This window comes from Cetorhinus maximus, chromosome 4 (assembly GCF_964194155.1).
Source record: "Cetorhinus maximus chromosome 4, sCetMax3.hap1.1, whole genome shotgun sequence".
Classification (NCBI taxonomy): Eukaryota; Metazoa; Chordata; class Chondrichthyes; order Lamniformes; family Cetorhinidae; genus Cetorhinus; species Cetorhinus maximus.
Window position 1 is genome coordinate 142,939,245 of NC_135882.1, and position 23,435 is coordinate 142,962,679.

Consider the following 23,435-nt stretch of genomic DNA (forward strand, 5'->3'; position numbering starts at 1 on the left):
CCCAAGTAGCAGTGTCTGTTTGATCTTCTGTAACATTTTTTAATCTTTCATTCACCCTCAAAAAGATTAATAAAGACTGATTCCGAGAATAGAGGGACTTTACAATTCTAGCCATGACCATGGCATTACCCCTCTGCCACAAGCATACTGGCCTGCAGTGTCAATTCTCAGAACCCTCACACCAAGGTGTTATTCAAACTATAACGTGAATGTAGCTGCAACAAAAATTCAACACTACATCATTTAATTGTAAAAACAAAAAGCTAAAAGCTACTGCGGATGCTGGAAATCCAAAACAAAAACAGAATTACCTGGAAAAACTCAGCAGGTCTGGCAGCATCAGTGGAGAAGAAAAGAGCTGATGTTTCGAGTCCTCATGAAGGTCATGAGGACTCGAAACGTCAGATCATTTAATTGTCCTTCAATGTATTATCTCAAGTCACAAGAGATTACTATGGTGTGGCATTTAAAAACAGGCATGAGAAACTGGCCCTGATACTAGCTGCAAGCTTCAAAGGGAGCAAGGAGAAGGGTTCATGGTTGGGGAGCAAGCTTCCTATGCAGCTATTATTGGCCGGCTTCCCACCCGGTGGCTGCTAATTGGCCAGATCATGAATAAAGAGCAGGGGCAAAAGTCAGCAGACTGCACACTTCCAGGTCGGCCTCCCACACCTCACCGAAAAATTTAAAATTCACCTCATGGACTCGGCAATGGCTCAGCCACTTTATCCAGTGGTAGCTGAGTCATACAAAGTACAAGGGCGTAAATTATGTCCCCCAGCCTGATCTCAGACAGTGTGGCAGTAGGGAGGGGATAATTGGCGAGAGTTCTAACTCCTAATTGAGATCCAGCAACCTCTGCTGGGCATGCACTACAAAGCATCTGGTGAGGTTAAGATAGCAAGCAATTCAATCGCCTTCATTTTCAATTAGACATGAAATAAGGTCTTGGAGGCAGAGGAGGCAATAGGCAGTGCCACATCAACAATGTGTCAAAGTCTTGAGAAGAGAACTAAGGGAAAAATTTACAGATTTATTTGTAAAACATTCTGATAGTTATAGAAACATAGAAACTAGGAGCAGGAGTAGGCCATTCGGCCCTTCAATTATGATCATGACTGATCATCCAACTCAATAGCCTGCTCCCGCTTTCTCCCCACACTTTTTGATCCCTTTCGCCCCAAGAGCTATATCTAACTCCTTCTTGAAAACATGCAATGTTTTGGTCTCAACTACTTTCTGTGACAACAAATTCCACAGGCTCATCAGTCTCTGGGTGAAGAAATTTCTCCTCATCTCAGTCCTAAATGGTCTACCCCATATCCTCAGACTGTGATCCCTGGTTCTGGACTCCCCCACCATCGGGAACATCCTTCCTGCATCTACCCTGTCTAGTCCTGTTAGAATTTTATAGGTTTCTATGAGATCCCCCCTCATTCTTCTGAACTCCAGCGAATATAATCCTAATCGACTCAGTCTCTCCTCATATATCAGTCCCGCCATCCCAGGAATCAGTCGGGTAAACCTTCGTTGCACTCTCTCTATAGCAAGTACATCCTTCCTCAGATAAGGAGACCAAAACTGCACACAATATTCCACCAAGGCCCTGTACAATTGCAGCAAGACATCCCTGTTCCTGTACTCGAATCCTCTGGCTATGAAGGCCAACATACCATTTGCCTTCTTTACCGCCTGCTGCACCTGCATGCTTACCTTCAGCAACTGGTGTACAAGGACATCCAGGTCTCGTTGCACATTCCCCTCTCTCAATTTATAGCCATTCAGATAATAATCTGTCTTCCTGTTTTTGCTACCAAAATGGATAACCTCACATTTATCCACATTATACTGCATCTGCCATGCATTTGCCCACTCACTCAGCTTGTCCAAATCACACTGAAGCATCTCTGCATCCTCCTCACAGCTCACCCTCCCACCCAGCTTTGTGTCATCTGCAAATTTAATTCCCTCATCTAAATCATTAATATATATTGTGAATAACTGGGGTCCCAGCACTGATCCCTGCGGTACGCCACTAGTCACTGCCTGCCATTCGGAAAAAGACCTGTTTATTCCTACTCTTTGTTTCCTGTCTGCCAACCAGTTTTCTATCCATCTCAATACACTGCCCCCAATCCCAAGCGCTTTAATTTTACACGCCAATCTTATGTAGGACTTTGTTGAAAGCCTTCTGAAAGTCCAAATAAACCACATCCACTGGCGCCCCCAACCTCATCAACTCTACTGGTTACATCCTCGAAAAATTCCAGTAGATTTGTCAAGCATGATTTCCCTTTCATAAATCCATGCTGACTCTGTCCAATTCTACCACTGTTTTCCACATGCTCAGCTATTAAATCTTTTATAATGGACTCTAGAATTTTCCCCACTACTGACATCAGGCTGACTGGTCTATAATTCCCTGTTTTCTCTCTGCCTCCCTTTTTAAATAGTGGGGTTACATTAGCCACCCTCCAATCTGTGGGAACTGTTCTAGAGTCTATAGAATTTTGGAAGATGACCACCAATGCATCCACTATTTCTAGGGCCACTTCCTAAAGTACTCTGGGATGTAGATTATCAGGCCCCGGGGATTTATCAGCCTTCAATCCCATCAATTTCCCCAACACCATTTCCCTACTAATACTGATTTCTTTCAGTTCCTCCCTCTCACTAAACTCTGTGTTCCCCAACATTTCTGGTATGTTATTTGTGTCCTCCTTCGTGAAGACAGAACCAAAGTATGTATTTAGTTGGTCAGCCATTTCTTTGTTCCCCATTATAAATTCCCCTGTTTCTGACTGTAAGGGACCTACATTTGTCTTCACCAATCTTTTTCTCTTCACATACCTATAGAAACTTTTACAGTCAGTTTTTATGTTCCCTGCAAGCTTACTCTCGTACTCTATTTTCCCCTTCTTAATCAATCCCTTGGTCCTCCTTTGCTGAATTCTAAACTGCTCCCAATCCTCAGGTCTGTTGTTTTTTTCTGGCCAATTTGTATGCCTCTTCCTTGCATTTAATACTATCTCTAATTTCCCTTGTAAGCCATGGTTTGGCCACCTTTCCTGTTTTGCTTTTGCACCAGACAGGAAGAAACAATTGTTGCAGTTTACCCATGCACTTTTTGAATGTTTGCCATTGCCTATCCACCGTCATCCTTATAAATAACGTTTCCCAATCCATCATAGCCAACTTGCGCCTCATACCATCGTAGTTTCCTTTATTAAGATTCAGGAACCAAGTCTCAGAATCAACTACGTCACTCTCCATCTTGATGAAGGACTCTATCATATTATGGTCGCTCATCCCCAACTAGATTGCCAATTATTCCTTTCTGGATGTAACCAGTGCTTCAATGCAATGCTGAATGGTGCTATGTTGAACATAGACGAGTATTACCTGTTACATTATTTTGTGGTGCAGAGCAAACATGAACAGACACATTCTAGTCACATGGGAGTTTTATCCATATTTTTGTGCTTATCAAGATGATGTTATCAGTGGTGGGGAATGGAAGCTCTGACATTTTTCAGTCAGCAACAAACTCCCAGGCCAGGCAGTAGCACTCTTATATTCAACATTGAGTAAAGCTGTCCCACTCCCCTGTGAAGAACGCCTACTGTACCTGTCAAAAATTACCAGTTTCCACATCAGCCTAACTGACTGGTATGGAAAATCATGTTGACACAATAGGAGTGCTTATCTCAAATTATATATTCCCTGCAATAGATCGAGTGTCAACTTAAGGACAGTTTTGTGATGTGAGGACTGGGTGGAGACTGCACAAAGTCATTTAACATAGGACCAAAGGGAAAAGTCTGGGATGAATTTTGAATTCAGGAATGAAAGGACAATGTAGTAAATCCAATGTGCCAGCCTGTCCCTCCATGTGGAAAGGAACACTTACGTTGGTCAAGAAATAAATGTTGGACAGTACACTGGGGAGAATTCTGCCACTCTTCTTTGAAAACTATCGTGGGACCTATTGTGTCCACCTGAGAGGGCAGACAGAGCTTCGGTTTAAAGGCTAATCTGATAGACAACAGCACTGACAGCGCAGCACCCCCTCGAAACAGCACGGGAATGCCAGCCTGGATTTTGTATTCAAGTCTCCGGAGTGGGACTTGAACCCTTTTGACTCAGAGGCGAGATGACCACTCACTGGCCATGGCTGAGCACTGGGCCCTACATTTCATTGAGATACTCATTCTTATTTTTGTTCCCATTTTCTCTTCTCCTCTATAGATGCTGAGTCATGCTGGAGAAATTGACCAACCAGTTTCTGGTACCTCAGTCAAATGATCATTCTTTCCTTAGCCTCAACAGGCTAATTGGCTGTGAAAATGTCACTGCAACTACTGCTCCCATCTTCACGTGACATGTAACATTTGACTTTACGCGGTGAGGGGCAATGAACTGGCATTGCCTACGAGGGAAGCGAAGACAATGAATGATTTCAAAAGGAGACTGGATGAGCACTTGAAGGAAATAAATTTATAGAGCTATGGGAATAGTGCGGGGGAATGGGACTGATTGGTTTGTTCTACAGAGAGCCAACATGGACTTGATGGGCTGAATGGCCCCCTCCTGTGTCATTATGACTCTATGACTACTCAGCAGAGTTTCCTCAATCATAATCAGAAGTGATCATCCTACCTGCTTTCCCCTCCCTGTTCCCAGTCCAATGGATCTAAGGTCTATAGAATCCCAATTGGGGCACCCAACTGATATTGTTTAACGACACTAATTAACTTAGGGTAGGGGTACAATCTGGGATGTTCTAGGTACATTTTATAGACTAAGCTTCCTCTGAAGGCTCTGTGGCAGCTCAATATCTCACCTTTTTGAGCTCTGTTATCTCTTCCACACAGGGTCTCACCCAGAATTCCAAGGCAGCTTCAGAGGCCGACGAGAACTCAACAGACTTTGTCCACCCGTATAACCGCACGCAGTACTGTCACTGGCCCTGCCAGTGTCCGAAACGCTTGCCCAGGTGTCCACCCGGAGTTAGCTTGGTGATGGATGGCTGCGACTGTTGTAAGGCATGTGCCAAGCAGCTGCGAGAGAACTGCACGGAAGCAGACACCTGCGATTATCACAAAGGACTGTACTGTGACTATAGTCGGGACGCCCCTAAATATGAAGTAGGAATATGTGCATGTAAGTGAAATATATGTTCTGGTAACTTATAAAATAAAATAATTTGTGAGAGATTTAAATGGACACCACTCTTGTGGGGAGGGGATAAGGGCTATTCAGTCAATCTAAAGTGCTCACTAGAAAGGCTGTACATGTCAACTATCAATTACTTCTCAACTTTCAGTAAACCTTCAATAAGTGCCACATAAAAGGCTTGCTTCATAGTTTAAGGCAATGGGAATCTCTAGGTAAACTCATAAATGGATGAAGAATTAATTGAAAGAAAGGAAACAGAATTAGGGGCGCTATTTCGCTAGGGAACTGCAGTGAGTAGAGTGTCTTGGCGATCTGTGTAGCCGCCACTATCCCTGCTCTGCACAAGCAACCTGGATTCAAAAACACGTTGGAAGGAAAAATGGGGTGCAGAGTTACTGAGTGGTTTTCAGCTAACTAGGGAAGAGGCTTAAGAAGACCTGGGAGTAATAGGAGAGCCACAGCAATCAGGAACTGTAAACTGGCTATAACGTACATAGATTATGTAGCCTCTGTCAGTATTATAAATTCTATTTGACCCAACTGGTCTGTGTCAGTGTATATGCTCTATTTGAACCTCCTCCTTCCCCTCTAACCCTTTCAACATATCCATCCATCCCTTGCTCCCACATGTGATTATCCATATTCCCATTAAATGCATCCACCTTCAATGCTATTCACCTCAACTACTCCATGTGTTTGTGAGTTCCAAGTTCTTACCACTCTTTGGATAAGGAATTTTCTTCTGAATTCTTTTTTGGGTATTTAGTCAAGACTATTTTATATTCATGACCCCTAGTCTCCCTCATAAGTAGAAATACCTTCTCTGTGTCTTCCCTTCATCATGAAATCTTCCCCTCCAGAGCTGGTTGCATCCTCTGCTGAAAATGCCGACTGCTACTGGAGTGCAGCTCCGATAGCCCACAGAGGCATCACCAGTAGCATGCCTTCATATATAATCAATGACTATTGACAGACTATTTAACCATAGAAAGCATCACAATTGAGGTCAATCATGGCCTCACCAATGTCCAGGTGCATACAAATTTTCCAGCTTGGGCCATTGAATAGCAATCAATACTAGGAGCCTGGCCTTATTATTTTCTCCTCCATTGATTAATGTAACATTAAGGCTATCTGGAGTAAGAAAAGCTATCTTAGCACTAGTAGTACGACTGTCCTGGGTAAGATTATTTAATTTAGTTTAGATCAGTACTTGAACCCAGGACTGGATGAGATTGCATGGAAAAGTTAAAAACAAACTATTTATTCTGAAACTGGGCTGGTCAAATTGACATTCATCTATCTTACTGGTTTTCATTGAACTAACTATGTACTGCGTGACTTCCTTAAGTATTTTTACGTGACCTTTCAAACCACTAGTCTTGGTGAAGCTCCAGCAGTTTGTTAACAAACCCACGGCAACTACCCTCTAGAAGGACAAGGGCAGCAGATAGATAGGAACACCACCACCTGGGAGATCCCCCCCAAGCCATTCACCATCCTGACGTGGAAATATATCACCATTCCGTCACTGTCGCTGGGTCAAAATCCTGGAACTCCCTTCCTAACAGCACTGTGAGTGTACCTACACCACATGGACTACAGTGGTCCAAGAAGGCAGCTCACCACCACCTTCTCAAGGGCAATTAGGGATGGGCAATAAATGTTGGCCTAGCCAGTGATGCCCACATTCCATGAATGAATAAAAAAAACATGATTAAGTGCAGCCATGTTCCAGCATCATGCAGCACTGGCATGCTCTTAAGCCCAACATTTAAACAGCTATCATAGAATCATTAGAATGGTTACAGCACAGAAGTAGGGCATTCAGCCCATTGTGTCTGTGCTGGCTCTCTGAAGGCATAATTCACATAGTGCTACTCCCTTGCCTTTCGGTGTAGCCCTCCAAATATTTCCTTTTCAGATAATGACCCAGTTCACTTTTAAAAGCCTCAATTAACCCTACCTCCACAACACTCAAGCAATGCATTCCCTATCCTAACTACTGTCTGCTTCACAAAGTTTTTCCTCATGTCTCCGTTGCTTCTTTTTCCAATTACTTTAAATCTAAATCCCTCTAGTTTCGATCCTTCCACCAATGGGAACAGTTTCTCCCTATCTACTCTGTCCAGACCTCTCATGAATTTTAATACCTCTATTCAAAGGTAAAGAAAGGATAGTGAGGCTGTCACCTCTCTCAAAAGGCCACCATTGACAAGGAGATCCAACAACGTATCACAGAATCACAGTGCAAAAGAGGCCCTTCGGCCCATTGAGTCTGCACCGACACGTGAGAAACACCTGACCTACCTACCTAATCCCATTTACCAGCACTTGGCCCATAGCCTTGAATGTTATGATGTGCCAAGTGCTCAAATGTATCAGATCAACCTTCTGTTCTCCAAGGAAAACAGTCCCAACTTTTCCAATCTTTCTATGTAATTGAAGGTTCTCATCCCTGGAACCATTCTCACAAATATTTTCTGCACCCTCTCTAACACCCTCACATCCTTCCTAAAGTGTGGCACCCAGAATTGAATGCAATACTCAAATTGTGGCCAAACCAGTGTTTTATACAGGTTTCACTCTGTGCCCCTATCAATAAAGCCTAGAATACTGTATGTGCTCAACCTGTCCTGCCACATCAATGATTTATGCACATATACACCCCTCTGCTCCTACATCCCTTTTAGAATTGAACTCTTTGTTTTACATTTTTTGCTCTGGGTTCTTCCTACCAAAATTAATCATTTCACGCTCCTCTGCATTAAATTTTATCTGCCAATTGTCCGCCCATTCCACTAACTTTCTTATGTCCTTTTGAAGTTCTACACTATCCTCTTTATGGTTCACAACGCTTCCAAGTTTCATATCATCTGCAAATTTTGAAATTGTGCCCAGTACACCAAGGTCTAGGTTATTAATATATATCAGGAAGAGCAGGGGTCCTAACACCAATTCCTAGGGAGCTCCACTATAAACCCTCCTTGAGTCCCAAAAAGCAATTCTTCACCGCTACTCTGTTTCCTGTCCTCAACCAATTTCATATCCATGTTGCTACTGTCCCTTTTATTCCATAAGTTATAACTTTGGTCACAAATCTGCTGTGTGGCACTTTATCGAATGCCTTTTGGAAGTCCATGTTGTCATCGTTGGCTGTCCTTCGATTCAAGGATGACATCTGCTCAGGGTCATAAGTTTGTGTCTTGGGGCTTCATGTGACTGAACAGGCTGATTCTCAACCCACAAATCTTTGGGCACATGGGGCAGCATGTCTCATTGGGATTCGGAGTGCAGGATTTGCTCCCTTTTTTCTTCTCTGCTACCACTCTGCCTCATCATTAAGATGTTGTGACTCAAAGTGTGATGCAGCTTGATGGACAAGTTGTCGCCATTTTGAATGATTGATAGCAAGCTCCTCTCATTCATTAATGTCAATGCCGCCATCCTTCAAGAAGAACTTCAGAGTGCCTTTGAAGTGTTTTCTTTGTCCTCCTTTGGAACATTGGCTATTTGAGAATTGAGAAAGCAGGACCTGATGGGGGAAATGCTTTTTGGACATCCAGACACAGTGCCCAGTCCATCAAAGTTGATTTTCCAAAAGTTTTGCCTGAATGCTTATGGAGCTGGCTTCAAGAAAGACACAATCTTTGAATCTGGAGGATGCAGTGGGGGCATTGCTGATGGAATTTCTCCGATAGAATTTTTCAAATTTCTAGTGTCCTTATGTGTCACTGATACACAGTCCAGGTCTCACTGCAATACAAGACTGTGGTGACAACAACCATTTTTTACAATAGGACTCTTGTTGACTTGTGGAGGTCTTTGTTGTCAAATACTTAGTTGCTTGTAGAAGGCTGAGCTGGTGCAGCTGATCCGGTGTTGGATCTCCTCGTCAATGGTGGCCTTTTGAGAGAGGTGACTGCTAAGATATGAGAAGCGCTCAACATATTCCAGAGACTCTCCTTCAACATCTATGGGAGGTGGAATATTTGGCTGACCAGGTGTGTGTTAATCATGAGTTTTGTTTTGACAACATTCAAGGACAGGCCGAGTTTCTTGTATGCAGAACTGAAGAGATTGAAAATGGCTTGCAAATCTGGTGCAGAATGGGCAATGGCACTCCAGTCATCTGCAAACTGTAGGTCATGTATATCAATGGTGATCAGTTTAGTTTTGGCACAGAGGTGGCTGAGGTTAAAGACTTTTTCATCTAGACGTTATTTAATACTGACACCCCAGCAGTTGATCTTTGACGAGGTGAATAGCCACTGTCAGATAGGTTGAAAATAGTACAGGGATATTGCACAACCTTTCATGAACCCAGTCCAGATTTTGAAGGCGCCTGTTTCAAATCTCCCACTCAAGACAGTTGCATCATGAAGCAATTGCAGGGTTGTGATGAAGGTTTTTGGACATTCAAATCTTTGGAGCACAATCCACAAAACCTCGCAATTTACTGAGTCAAATGATTTGGTCGGGTTGTGAAAGCAATGAAGAGTTCCTGGTGTTGTTCTTAATCTTTTTCTTGGATTGTCTGGCAACAAAGACCATGTTGGAGGTTCCTCTGGAAAGTCTTTATTTTATATTTGTTCATAGGATGTGGGCTTCGCTGGCTAGGCCAGCATTTATTGCCAATCCTTAATTGCCCTTGTGAAGGTGGTGGTGAGCTGCTTTCTTGAACCGCTGCTTTTCATGTGGTGTAGGTAGCACCCACAGTGCTGTTAGGAAGGGAGTTCTAGGATTTTGACCCAGTGACAGTGAAGGAACGGCGATATAGTTACGAGTCAGGATGGTGAGTGGCTTGGAGGGGAACATGCAGGCGGTGGTGTTCTTATGTATCTGCTGCCCTTGTCTTTCTAGGTTGTAGAGGTCGTCGGTTTAGAAGGTACTGTGGAAGGAGCCTTAGTGAGTTCCTGAAGTGCACCTTGTAGATGGTACACACTGCTGCCACTGTGCGATGGTGGTGGAGGTAGTGAATGTTGAAGTTGGTGGATGGGGTGCCAGTCATGGTGGCTGTTTTGTCTTGGGTGGTGTCAAGCCTCTTGAATGTTGTTGGGGCTGCACTCATCCAGGCAAGTGGAGAGTATTCCATCACACTCCTGGCTTGTGCTTTGTAGATGGTGGAAAGCCTTTGGGGAGTCAGGAGGTGAGTTATTCTCCACAGAATTCCAATCCTCTGACCTGTCCTTGTAGACATAGTATTTATATGGTTGGTCCAGTTCAGTTTCTGGTCAATGGTCCAGTTCAGTTTCTGGTCAATGGTAACCCTTAGGACTTTGATAGTGATGCAGTGATGGTAGTGCCATGGAATGTCATGAGGAGATGGTTAGATTCTCTCTTGTTGGATATGGTCATTACTTAGCACTTGTATGGTGTGAATGTTACTTGCCACTTACCTGTGTTGTCCATGTTTTGCTACATTTGGACATGGACTGTTTCAGTATCTGAGAAGTGGCGAATGGTGCTGAACATTGGGTAAACATCTCCACATCTGACCTCATGATGGGGGGAAGGTCATTGAGAAACAGCTGAAGATGGTTGGTCCTAGGACACTACCCTGAGGAACTCCTGCTATGATGTCCTTGGGCTGAGATCACCTTCAACAACCACAGCCATCTTCCTTTGAGCTAGGTGTGACTCTAACCAGTGAAGAGTTTTCCCCCTGATTCCCATTGACTCCAGTTTTGCTAGGGCTCCATCACATTGCTGTGTCTGAAGCCACACAATGTCTCTGGGACGATTTCTGCACAGGAGGAGGCAATTCAGGACAATGTGTATCAGGATTTTCCATGCTATTGACAAGAGGAAAATACCTTGATACCTGGAGATAGTTACAATTGTCACATTCCTGATATTGAAGGAGAGGGAGTTCCTCTTCCTCCCAAATCCATAGGGATGAGTGCATGGAGTCTTGATGTGTGCAAAAGCCTACCAACTTTGAAGACCCCAGCTGGAATACCAGCAGGGCCACAGACTTTGTTGCTTTTCATCTGTTTGCATGTTGCAGCTCTCCCATCAATGCTGGTTCATCCATGCATTCTACCACAGGCTACTGGGCGATAGCCTAGCAGAGAGTATCAGCTACCACTGTGCATTCACGTTTGATGAGTTTTAAAAAATGTTCTTTCCAGCATTGATGGGTGGAATTATCATCTTTAAGAAGAGAAACACCAACTTGTGAGCAAAGGGATTTTGTCCATTTGACTTTGGTCTATAGATGGCCCTGGTGTGTTCAAGCCAGCAAGTCCATGTACACCACATCGACAGCATTACCTTCATCAACCTTCTCTGTTACTTCCTCAAAAAATTCAAGCAAGTTGATTAAACATGTTTTGCCTTTAACAAATCCATGCTGACATTCTTTAAAATTAACCTGCATATGCCCAAGTGACTATTAATTTTGTCCTGAATTATCATTTCGAAAAATTTTCCCACCACTGAAGTTAAACTGACTGGCCTGTAGTTGCTGGACTTATCTTGACACCTTTTTTTGATCAAGGATATGACATTTGTAATTCTCCGGTCCTCTGGCACCAGTCCTGTTTCTAAGGAAGATTGGAATATTATGTCAGGTGCCTCCACAATTCCCATTCTCACTTCTCTCAGTATCCTTGGATGCACCCACCCAGGCCTGGTGTCTTATCAACTTTAAATACATCTAATACCACCTCCTCATCATTTTTAAACCTTTCAACTGTCTGAATTACCTCCTCTTTTGCCATGACTTGGGCAGCATTTTCCTTGGTAAAGACAGATGTAAAGTAATCATTTAATATCTCTGCTATTCCCCATGCCTCAATGATTAAATCCCCTTTTTGGTCCCTACTTGGCCCCATGCTGCCTCTTACCACCCTTTTCCTAATTATATTCCTATAGAAGACTTTTGGATTCCCTTTTCATGTTAGCTGCCAGTCTCTTCTCATACTCTCTCTTTGCTTCTCTTATTTGCTTTTTCAATTCCTCTCTGAACCTTCTATATTCGACTTGCTTCTCAATTGTATTATCCACCTCACATCTGTCATAAGCAAACTTTCTCTGCTTCATCTTAGTCTCTATCTCTTTCGTCAGCCAGGGGACCCTGTGCTTGTTTGTCCTACCTTTCCCCTTTGTGGAAATAAACCTTCACTGTGCCCGAACTATCTCTACTTTAAAGGCAGCCCATTCTTCAGTTACAGTTTTATAGATATATAGTACCTTTAATCATATAAAACCTTATAAGGCATCCATTGACCATGACGCTATTGGAATGTCATACAAGTCCAATGGTTCATTAATTTGCTTTAGTTCCCTTTATTTGCCCTGACCTATAAGTGAATCCAGACCACACTAAGATGTTTGAATTTTAACTGCCCAGCAAACTACTCAATTGTATCAAAGCACAACAACTAAAGGAGGATTACCGCCACCTTCTCAGGGCATTTAGGAATGTGCAACAAATGTCAGTCTTGCCCACATCCCGAGAATGAAAGAAGTGAAGTACTGTATCTGAAAACATATCGGCAATCACCCGTGGCCCAGGGTTAGCCAAATTAAATTGTGACCCTAATACCTCTCTCCTACACACCTGGGGATGCGTAGTTCCCATATACAAAGGAATGGACATGGTGACAGAGAGCCGTAATCACAGAATCACAGTGCAGAAGAGGCCCTTCGGCCCATCGAGCCTGCACCGACATGTGATAGCAGCTCCTTTCTCCTATTGCTTTGAACTGCGAGGCTTCTCCCAAAGGTGCAACAATAACAGGTGCACACATTGTATTGGGGTAGAAATGTGACTCTTCTCACCTCATTTTCCTATTAGAATGCTGTTAGGCTCCAATTTGTAGGGTCTCTGAAGAAACTGAAGGGATTTGTGCCCTCTGTCTCCCCTCAGATTGGAGAACCTAAGAGATGCAGGGTCTGTAAGGCAAAGAGCCTAAAAGAGTAAATGGACCTTTGTCCAACAAGGACCTATTTGGTCCTCATGACTGGGGCCCTCTCATGTCTGCTCTTTGCTAAACCCCTTAAAAAGGCTACCGTTCTACTCCCTGGGTGGACCTGGACCAAAAAGACATTAAGGCCTGTGCAAATGACCTGAATTTGCAAATGATTGTGGGTCCAGGCCATGTCAGATGCCTTCACCTTCGGGTACAATGTGCCTGACTAAAGCTTCAGTGCAGGGGAGGGAAGGAAATATCGGGCATCTTGTGATTTTTAGCTGTGTTTGTTGTGGCAGTCTGAAAGGGTTACAGTACCACCTGTAGAGCAAGTAAGAATAATAGGTGTTCGTGTAATATTGGATCTTCATTGGCTGTAAAGTGCTATATAAATGCAAATCTTTCTATGTTTAAACAGGTAACAGTGCCATCCTCTGGAAGAAATAAGAATAGCAGGAATTATCATTGTTACCATCAATTTGAATGGCCTGTTGAGAGTATCATGACAAATCAAATAGATCAATTGTTTTTCCTTGTTAAAGATTAAGTAATATGCGAGCTTATTTCACAGGTTTGGAATTAATCTTTTGTTTTATTACTCTTAGATATGGTTGGAGTAGGGTGTGAGCTCAATGGAGTCATGTATAGTAATGGCCAAAGCTTTCAACCCAACTGCAAGTACAAATGTACATGTGTAAATGGTGCTATTGGCTGCATCCCTGTGTGCAGACAGTCACGACCTCCACTTGTCTGGTGTCAGAATCCCAAACGTATTAAAATGCCAGGAAAATGCTGTGAGCGGTGGATCTGTGATGAATCGAAGAAACTAAGGAAGACTGCTCCTCGTCATGTGTCCATGTCAGGTAGGAGAACTCGAGCATAAAGAGGAATACTCATGTTCTAGTTCTATGGGGCTTTCTGGAGATCTTTGCAAATTGAGGCCTGAAAAGATGGAAGTAGGTTCAATAATAACTTTCAAAAGAGAATTGGATAAATACTTGAAAGATTTGCAGGGCTGCAGGGGAGTGTGACTAATCTCTTTCAAAGACCCGGCACAGACACAAAGCATTGAATGGCCCCCTTCTATGCTGTGTCATCCTACAATTCATCTGCTCCACCTCCCCTCCATTTTTCTGTTTCCCCTAAAGGCACTACTGCTTGCTGGAGTGAATTCAAAGCAGACTCCAGTACTTTGTGCAAGTGACATTTGTGAACTATGGTAGTGTTCCTCAGCAGGTGAATTGACAGTAGGGCTGGGTGCAGGGGTGCGAAATCACAGCCAGTTTGAACATGGATGCAGCAGGCACCGCTCATGCACATGTATCACCAATGACAAGTGGGAATCCTGGGCTGTTCTCCTGTGTCTGCCAGGGACTCTGAAGCCAGTATTGCCACCAGTTGTCCATCCTAACTGAGATCAGCTAACTCAGCAGACCAGACACAAGCTTGGGACCTCCCCAGCCTGTGTGCCTCAGTTTTACATTCCAGAGGAGTACAACCACTGCAAAACTGGAGTTATTTTTGACATAATTAATGTCAGTGATATATGCCTGGGTGTGGAATAGATTACCCACAAAACTAACTAATTCTAGGTCTTTTGATGTCTGTAAAAAAAGGTCTGGATCAATACTTGTCAGAAAAAAGATTTAAGGGTGGTAGATATGATAATATAGCCATTTGCTTTAAGTCAGTATGGGAAGAGAGTGTAGACATATTACATAAAGTGGGCAATCAATAATTGATTTTGTTATAAAGTGGACTGTGAAAGGAGCAGATCTGAATATACAAATGCCCATAACTCAATCTAAGCCGCCTTCTGTTGCCTCTGCCCCTTTGAAACCCAATTGACCACTTTGCCTTCCAGAAAGGCTGACACTTAAATATTTGTCCATATATTTCTGAGATGTGCACATCTCATTATTAAATTTGGCATCTTCTCCCTTTAGTAACATTGCCTTAAAACTTAAGTCTCTAGACCTTCTACTGGTGGCCTGCTCTCTGTTAGTCATCAACATTCCTTGTAGGCCTGACTTACGAGAATACCACGCATTTTTCTTTTTGGTTCAAAAGGGAATTGGATGAGTACTTAAAGGGGAAAAGATTTGCAGGGCAATGGGGAAAGGGCAAGGGAGGGGCACTAATTGGATAGCTCTTGGATGTCTCTAATCGTTCAAAGATCCAGCACAGGTACGATAGGCCAAGTTGCCTGCTCCTGTGCTGTATGATTTGATTATTCTATCATCATTTGGATTTGAATTATTTCAAAACCACAAGTAGATGCAGCTGCAAATTGTCACAAGATTGGCCTAGATTTCAGCAGGCATGTTACCATCGAGGAAGTGTTATGCTTTCTGTCACCATTTGTTTTGCATCGTAAACCTGGTTAATGTCTTGTTGCTATATTTTTGATGACTTGGGAAGCAGAGAACAGAAATAGTTTTTGCAGGCTTGGCTTCAGAATGATGCTAATTCTCTTCTCAATTCTACCTGCTCCCAGCTTATACAGGTGAATCGGAAGTGTGGCGCCGTAACTGCTTAGTGCAAACTACACCTTGGAGCACTTGCTCACAATCTTGTGGAATGGGAATATCAACAAGGATTTCAAATGAAAATGACCAGTGCAAACTGGCGAAAGAAAGACGCCTTTGCTATTTACGGCCCTGCGATATTGACATTACGAAGCATATCAAGGTAACATTCTCTTATTTTACTGCATTAAATCCTTACTCCCAGGGCCCTCCAAGTGACCCACTGGATAAATGAAATATGGTTCAGAGCCATGTAGTCCTTTCTCGGTTACGGAAGCTGATTTAGAAACCCAGCCTATCATCTTCACACAGGAATATTCAGGCAGGGTTCCTGCTCAATTGCTGCCCAGTGATTCTCGCTAGAATCAGAGTCAACTCTGATATTCTCCCTATTCCCTCTGCATGGTCAAACACTTTGTCAGTACTTACAGCCCCGGTTTAGACCATAAGACCATAAGATGTAGGAGCAGAAGTAGGCCATTCGGCCCATCAAGTCTGCTCCGCCATTCAGTGAGATCATGGCTGATCTGATAATCCTCAACTCCACTTTCCTGTCTTTTCCCCATAACCCTTGATTCCCTTACTGATTAAAAATCTGTCTATCTCAGTCTTGAATATACTTAACAGACCAGCCTCTACAGCCCTCTGTGGTAAAGAATTCCACAGATTCACTAACCTCTGAGAGAAGAAATTCCTCCTCATCTCTTTTTTAAATGGGCGCTCCCTTACTCTGAGGTTATGCCCTCTGGTCCTAGACTCTCCCACAAAGGGAAACAACCTCTCAGCATCGACCCTGTCAAGCCCCCTAAGAAACTTATATGTTTCAATAAGGTCGCCTCTCATTCTTCTAAACTCCAATGAGTACAGGCCCAACCTACTTAACCTCTCCTCATTAGAAAATCCCCCCATCCCCGGGATCAACCTAGTGAACCTTCTCTGGCCTGCCTCCAATGCTAGTATATCTTTCCTTAGATAAGAGGACCAAAACTGTTCACAGTATTCTAGGTGTGGTCTAACTAGTGCCTTGTATAGTTTTAGCAAGACTTCCCTATTTTTATACACCATTCCCTTTGAAAAAGGTCAACATTCCATTTGCGTCCCCTATTACCTGCTGAACTTGTATGTTAGCTTTTTGTGATTCATGCGCGAGGACCCCCAAATCCCTCTGTGCTGCAGCTTTCTTCAGTCTTTCTCCATTTAAATAATATTCAGCTCCTCTATTCTTCCTGCCAAAACGCATAACCTCACATTTTCCCACATTATATTCCATCTGCCACATTTTTGCCCACTCACTTAACCTGTCTATATCCCTCTGTAGACTCCTGTGTCATCCTCACCACTTGCCTCCCACCTATTTTTGTGTCATCCACAAACTTGGCAATAGTACATTCACTTCCCTCATCCAAGTCATTAATGTATATTGTAAATAATTGTGACCCCAGCACTGATCCCTGTGGCACTCCACTAGTTACAAGTTGCCATCATGAAAATGCACCCCCCATCCCCCCGCCCATATCCCAACTCTCTGTCTTCTATTAGTTAGCCAGTCCTCTATCCATGCTAATATACTACCTCCAACACCATGGCTATTATCTTATTAAGTAGCCTTATGTATGGTACCTTATCAAACGCCTTTTGGAAATCCAAATATATTACATTGGCTGGTTCCCCTTTATCTATCCTGCTTGTTACCTCCTCAAAGAATTCTAATAAATTTTTTAGGCATGATTTTCCCTTCATGGAGCCATGCTGACTCTGCTTGATTAGGTTATATAATTCCAAATGCTCTGCTAAACATCCTTTATAATAGACCCCAACATTTTACCAATGACAGGTGTTAAGCTAACTGGCCTATAGTTACCTACTTTTTGTCTCCCTCCCTTTTTGAATAAGAGCATTACATTGGCAGTTTTCCAATCCTCTGGGACTTTTCCAGAATCTAAAAATTCTTGGAAGATTACTACCAGTGCATCCACTATCTCTGCAGCTATTTCCTGTTATATCCTCAGATGCAACCCATCAGGTCCAGGTGACTTATCAGCCTTTAGCCCCATTAGTTTCGCCAGTAGTTTGCAATGAAGAATAGCCACCTGGGCTAGATATTAGAGGTCTTGCAGTAGCAGCAGAGCAATACCTCAAGAGGGGACAATATCTTCAGCAAAGGAGGGGAAAAATGGGGTGAATATTGGGGGAAGGTGAACACCTATTCCTTTCCTGATGGTGTCTATAGAGGAGAGATGGGGCAATAGAAATATTCAGATGAGCTAATATCATCAAATCACTGCAATTCCTCAATCTAAAATAAATCATTTTGATGAACAAGATCAGTGCTAACCAACCATGCTCAGATGTAGAATCCTGGGGCCTGGATTTTCCCTACTAAGGTGGGCAGTTCAAGTCAGGAAATTTCCCGACTCAGTGGACCCGCCTTTCAGTAGAAAGGCCCCTGAATGGCATGACCTTCGTTCCCAGAGGGGTGAGGAGAGTGGGCAGGTACAGGATTGAGGTGGGTCCATCGCCCCTAGAAGCAGAGGGTAGGCAACCATGGGGGCGGGCCAATAAAAAGGCCCACCTCAGTACTCTGAAACTTCATAATGGGGCTTGACTGAGTCCAGACTCATAAATGGATTATCTGAGTGGGAGTTTATTTGGATAGCTGAAGAGAACTGTTGACTTTGCTTGATTGAATTCGCCATGTGACTATAATAGGTTTTTTTTTTCTGTGATCTATTTTGTCAATGTCCCAATGTTTATTTGAACAAGATAAAGAAGTGTTTGAAGTTGCTGTTATTGATACTTAAAGGGTCTGTTTAATTGACACTTTTATAGACTTGTAGAAACAGCAGTGTTTTTACACACAAGGGGGAGAATTTTCCCTATGTTGTGCGGGAGTGGGAGTGGGCACAGGCGGGTACGGACCCGATCACCGCTCGCGATTAGGTCCGCGCCACCATTTTACATGGGTGGGCCAATTAAGGTCCGCCCAGCATAATTCATGACTCCCGTGCATAGTGGGAGTGGGCGGGCGGCAGCAGGCGCATTCAGACCGCCGGGTCCAATGGCGACCCAGCAGCCTGTTTAAATGAAGGCCTGGCAGCCTTGGAAAGGCTGCTCACAACGGCTGGGAGAAGAGCACATCAGAGGGTCAATGTGTCAGATGCAAGTCCAGAGGGTAGGCCATCGGGGCAGGCCAGGCCAGAGGGTAGGCCATCGGGGCAGGCTAGGTCGGAGGGTAGGCCATCGGGGCAGGACAGGCCGGAGGGTAGGCCATCGGGGCAGGCCAGGCCAGAGGGTAGGCCATCGGGGCAGGCCAGGTCGGAGGGTAGGCCATCGGGGCAGGCCAGGTCGGAGGGTAGGCCATTGAGGCAGGCCAGGCCGGAGGGTAGGCCATCGGAGCAGGCCAGGTCGAAGGGTAGGGCATTGGGGCAGGCCAGGTCGGATGGTAGGGCATCGGTGAAGGCCAGGTCGGCGGGTAGGCCAGCGGGGCAGTATGCCCCTCGTTTTTCTGACGAGTGCCTAGCTGCCCTCCCGGAGGAGGTGGCAGCGTGGCGGGAGGTCCTTCTTCTGAGGGACGGGGGGGCGGAGGCCTCCCCACCTGACCAAATGTGTGAGTGTGAGCTCCTATGATGTGGTGCCGCGCTCGTGGCTCCAGTGCTGCAAAAGATTCAACGACCTCCTGCGCTCAGGATGGGTGAGTACCATGTTGCCTCAAGTCACTTAATGCAGCTGTCACCCTTTCCCCCCAACCCCCACCCCAGCAACTCTGAGTACAGTAACGGCATTAAATCCCTCATTGCATGTATCCCTCGCTGGGTGTGCCAGCAGATGTTGCCCATGCCCAGTTCACCCTGACAGTTCTGCATCCGCAGCATGTGTGACACTGACACCCAGAGTATAGAATGTGGGTGAAACTCAAGGGTCTGCACCTAGGCAGAGTGCTGGAACTGGGAAGCATGTCAAAGTCAGGGTGCTAACATGCTGGGAGGGGAGCTTCCAGGTGGCGGGACACCAATCCATCTGCTGGTCTTTGCGCTCCACATGCTTGTGCCTCCTTGCTTAGCAAAGTTACACCTTGTGGTGCCATACGTGAAGAAGGCAGCATTTGGGCAATGTGGGTGGAGGTAGGCAGTGCTGGGGTCAGCCCTGGTTTGTTTGGGTGAGTGTGCGGCAGCTGCAGGGTAATGAAGAACTGGAGCCTGCAATGTCCCACTCTGGCTGGGTTGGCAGGGATGTGATGGGAATTCAGGTGCAGGCTGGGCTAATCAATGCTCCTCCCTCCTTTTCTGGAAAAGACTGCACACAATGCGCCGGAATGAATGCGGACTGGCGGAGGGCAAGCCCAGTTGGCCATCTTAGCTTTCAAGCAGCAGGCCATGGATCTGGAGAGGCATCATGCCCCCAGGTCCACTGGTAGCAGTGAGGCTGGGGTGCCATGGGGAGGTATGTTTGGCGAGCACCATGGTGTCACCATGTGTGTCCCAAGAGCCATGGCACTGCTGAATGTTCAGTGATTGAAGTTAGCAACATGGGTTGACCATTGAGTATTGAAGGATGAGCACGTAATGATCCAGGGGACCAGCATGCAAATTGACATTGTCTGCACTGTAACTAATCAAATGTCCTTGTTCTTCCTTTCAGCATCACCGGAGCAGGGCCGGGAGGAGGAGACAGAGGGCCCACCTCTCACCCCTGAAGCCCCAGAGCAAATCCAATCACCAGCGTCACACCATCTCTGCCAGGCAGGCGCCAGCTCAGATACTAGCACCTCGGTGCAAATTAGATATTCGGCTAGGGTCCCGGGGCACAGCATTGAGGGCACTTCACACTCGCTTGAGGTGCGGGCAGAGACAGAGAGTGCCCAGGGCACTATAAGACTGCTGGGGACCAGGTACATGCTCAGTCGGTGGCTGATGATGTGCCTCTGGAGTCGTCCATGAGGCAGTGAACGCTGGAAGGGCAGTAGGGTATGTGGGACAATCTGGCAGAGATACATGACGCTATGCGTGGCATGGTGCCCATGCTGGAGGAGTCCAAATGGAGCGCCATGCTTCCTCCATAGAAAGAGTGGCGACTCTTGTGGAGAGTCTCCTCCAAGAGAACAATCAGGGCCTCCTGGGGTTGTGCTCGGACCTACAAGCCCTCACAGCGGCATTGGCCTCAGGTGGTCAGTGCCAGTGTGGGAGATGGTCTCGGCACCAAGTATCCCAGCTCGGCGCTCATCCATCTACGGTGCAGCAGCTGCCTGTTGTCTCTGCGGGCTCAGCTCCTCCGCCCCTCTGCCAGTGACCGTGGCATCTGCTGAGGTTGTGGCGACTGGGGAGAAGCCAGCTGTGGAACTGTCCACTCCACAGGCCAGAGGATGTCCACCAAGGTCATCGAGGCCAACAAGACAGCACAGTGAGCAGGCTGTCTCAGATGCCAGTGCCAGAGAGGGAACAGCACCTAGACGTAGCACCCACAAGCGTAAATTTAAGGCACCTTAGGCACCCCACGGGTTTCTCACTGATGCTTTTATGTTGGCCCATAGTAATTTATTGAAGACTTGGTATGATGTCCAACACTGTTTTTGTTTTGCTTTATGAAGTTACATTTGCTTTCTCAATAAGTTTTGACATGTTTCCATGCCTCAGGGTGATTCCTTACTTCTGCAAGTGGACAGGAAGCCATGATGTTAAGAGTGAGATGTTTGACATTGAGCTTTATTGACAAGGCCTTAGTCAATGTTAGTATCCAGGCTGATTTAGCACTCGGGATCGAGTATGGAGCCTGCAGCCCTGGCGTGTGTTGAAGGTCCATCTGTGTTGGGCTAGCTGAAGGTTCGTTGGATTAAAGCCTCCCGGGTGTCCCTGCCTCCCTGGAGTATGCCCGGGTCAGCGTCTACCCCCTCAGCGTTTTCCTGTGCGTGTTCATCCTTGGACACTGCTGGACTCATCTGGAGCAACTGCGTCTACGTCTCCCTCGTCCACTGCCAGCACCAGATTATGGAGAGCGCAGCATGCAACCACTATCAGCAACACATGATCTGAGGGATATTGGAGTGAGTGGTCCAGGCATCGGAAGCACATCTTGAGAAGATTGATGGTTCTCTCCACCACAGCCCTTGTGGAGGCGTGGCTCCTATTGTACCGCTGCTCAGCTTCTGTTCTTGGATGGCAGAGAGGTGTCATGAGCCACCTTTTGAGGGAATAGCCCTTGTCGCCCAGCAGCCATCCATCGTGCCGGAGCACTGAAGAGCCCCGGCACCTGGGAGTGTCTGAGGATGTAGGCGTAGTGGGAGCTGCCAGGGTACCTTGCACAGGCTGGCAGGATCTGCATCCTGTGATCACACACTATCTGCATGTTCATGGAGTGGAAGCCCTTCCTGTTGACGAAGGCACTGGGCTCAACTGCTGGTGCCTTGATGGCCACATGTGTACAGTTTATTGCACCCTGGACACGGGGGAAGCCAGCAATGGCCGCGAAGCCTCTGGCTCACTTTGTCTGGCTGGCATCATCCCAGCGGTAGTGGATGAAGGTCAATGCACACCTGAATAGACACAGTTGATTTGGAGACTCCGCAGAGATAACCCACCGACCCCCGGAAAGAGCCGGAGGCATAGAAATTGAGGGCAGCTGTGACCTTTAGCGCCACTGGCATGGGGTGCCCACCCATACAGTTTGCAGAGATCTCAGGGCCTAGCATCTGACAGATGGAGGTGACTGTCTCCCCCCAGAGACGGAGCCTCCTTTGGCACTGGACCTCAGACATATTGAGGAAGCTGCTTCACCGCCTGTAAACCCTGGCAGCAGGATATTGGCATCTTCTGCGGACCCTTCCACCTTGCACTTCCTGTTGGCCCTGTGCCTCTTGTGCCTGCACCCCTCCTCCCAAAGGTGGCTCCACTGGAGGCTGAATGTGCACTCCTGGCTTCCCCTCCCCCTTCTGGCCCTCCATTCCTTCTCAGAGGAGGTGCCTCCAGTGGAGAGCACAGCTCCTATTCCCAAGCTAAGGGAAGGCTTTCTGAAAGTTGCAGGCCCCAGAAATGATCTTCACTGTAGAGTCCTGACCAAAGTTTTTACTCCTGTCCTAGCAGCTTGTATGAGGTTTGAAGTCTTCCTGCTCACACAGGCAAGTATAAGTAACTTTCACACTTAAATACCTGAAAGAACACATTCATGACCTCACTCACCCCTCTTATCCCGACTGTGGATGTGGTTTATACAAATGTCTCCTACCCGCCTGCCCGTTGCGCCCGTGCAACGTACTGAAGATCGCATGGGCTGCGAAAAATTGAATTCAATTGCTGCCTCAAGGGCCTTAACTGGTCCGTTAATTAATGACGGGCCCGCATCCGAACTTATAGCGTCCGCCTTCCCAAATACAGCAATGGCGCGCAGTGACATCAGGACGCTCGCCCGATGTCACCGTGCGCCATTTTACCCGTAGGCGTGCGGGGCCACCCCCACACGCCAATGGGAAAATTCTGCCCAAGAAGATTTGTGAATGACAGTTCCATACATGCCATTGTTACTACATGGTTCATTGGTTCTATACATATTGTATACTGGGTGAATGGACATGGAAGGGGTATGAGTTCGGAAGGAAGGCCTGAGGGGCCATTGTGGGTTTGGGTAGGTAGTTGGCATAGAGGGGGCATGGGTAACACCTTTTGAACTTAGCTTTCAAAAGGTTCCCAAATCCAGGCCATGGTTCATGACAGCTCTGAGATTCATGAACCATGAATCATGGAGAAGTTGACCTGACTCCACAAAAAAATGCAGGGGATTAGGAGATGTCTACCCCTTCAATGGAGCCTGCCAAGTCAAGAGT

General features: G+C 45.8%; 1 protein-coding gene across 1 annotated transcript in view; it reads left to right on the forward strand.

Moving 5' to 3' along the window:
- Positions 1 to 23,435, forward strand: part of ccn4b (cellular communication network factor 4b) — a 92,863-nt gene that overhangs the window by 65,217 nt on the left and 4,211 nt on the right. Inside the window, exons 2-4 of the mRNA XM_078540938.1 lie at positions 4,875 to 5,163; positions 13,703 to 13,960; positions 15,595 to 15,788. Coding sequence (XP_078397064.1) covers positions 4,875 to 5,163; positions 13,703 to 13,960; positions 15,595 to 15,788 — 741 coding nt within the window. The remainder of the gene's footprint in view (positions 1 to 4,874; positions 5,164 to 13,702; positions 13,961 to 15,594; positions 15,789 to 23,435) is intronic.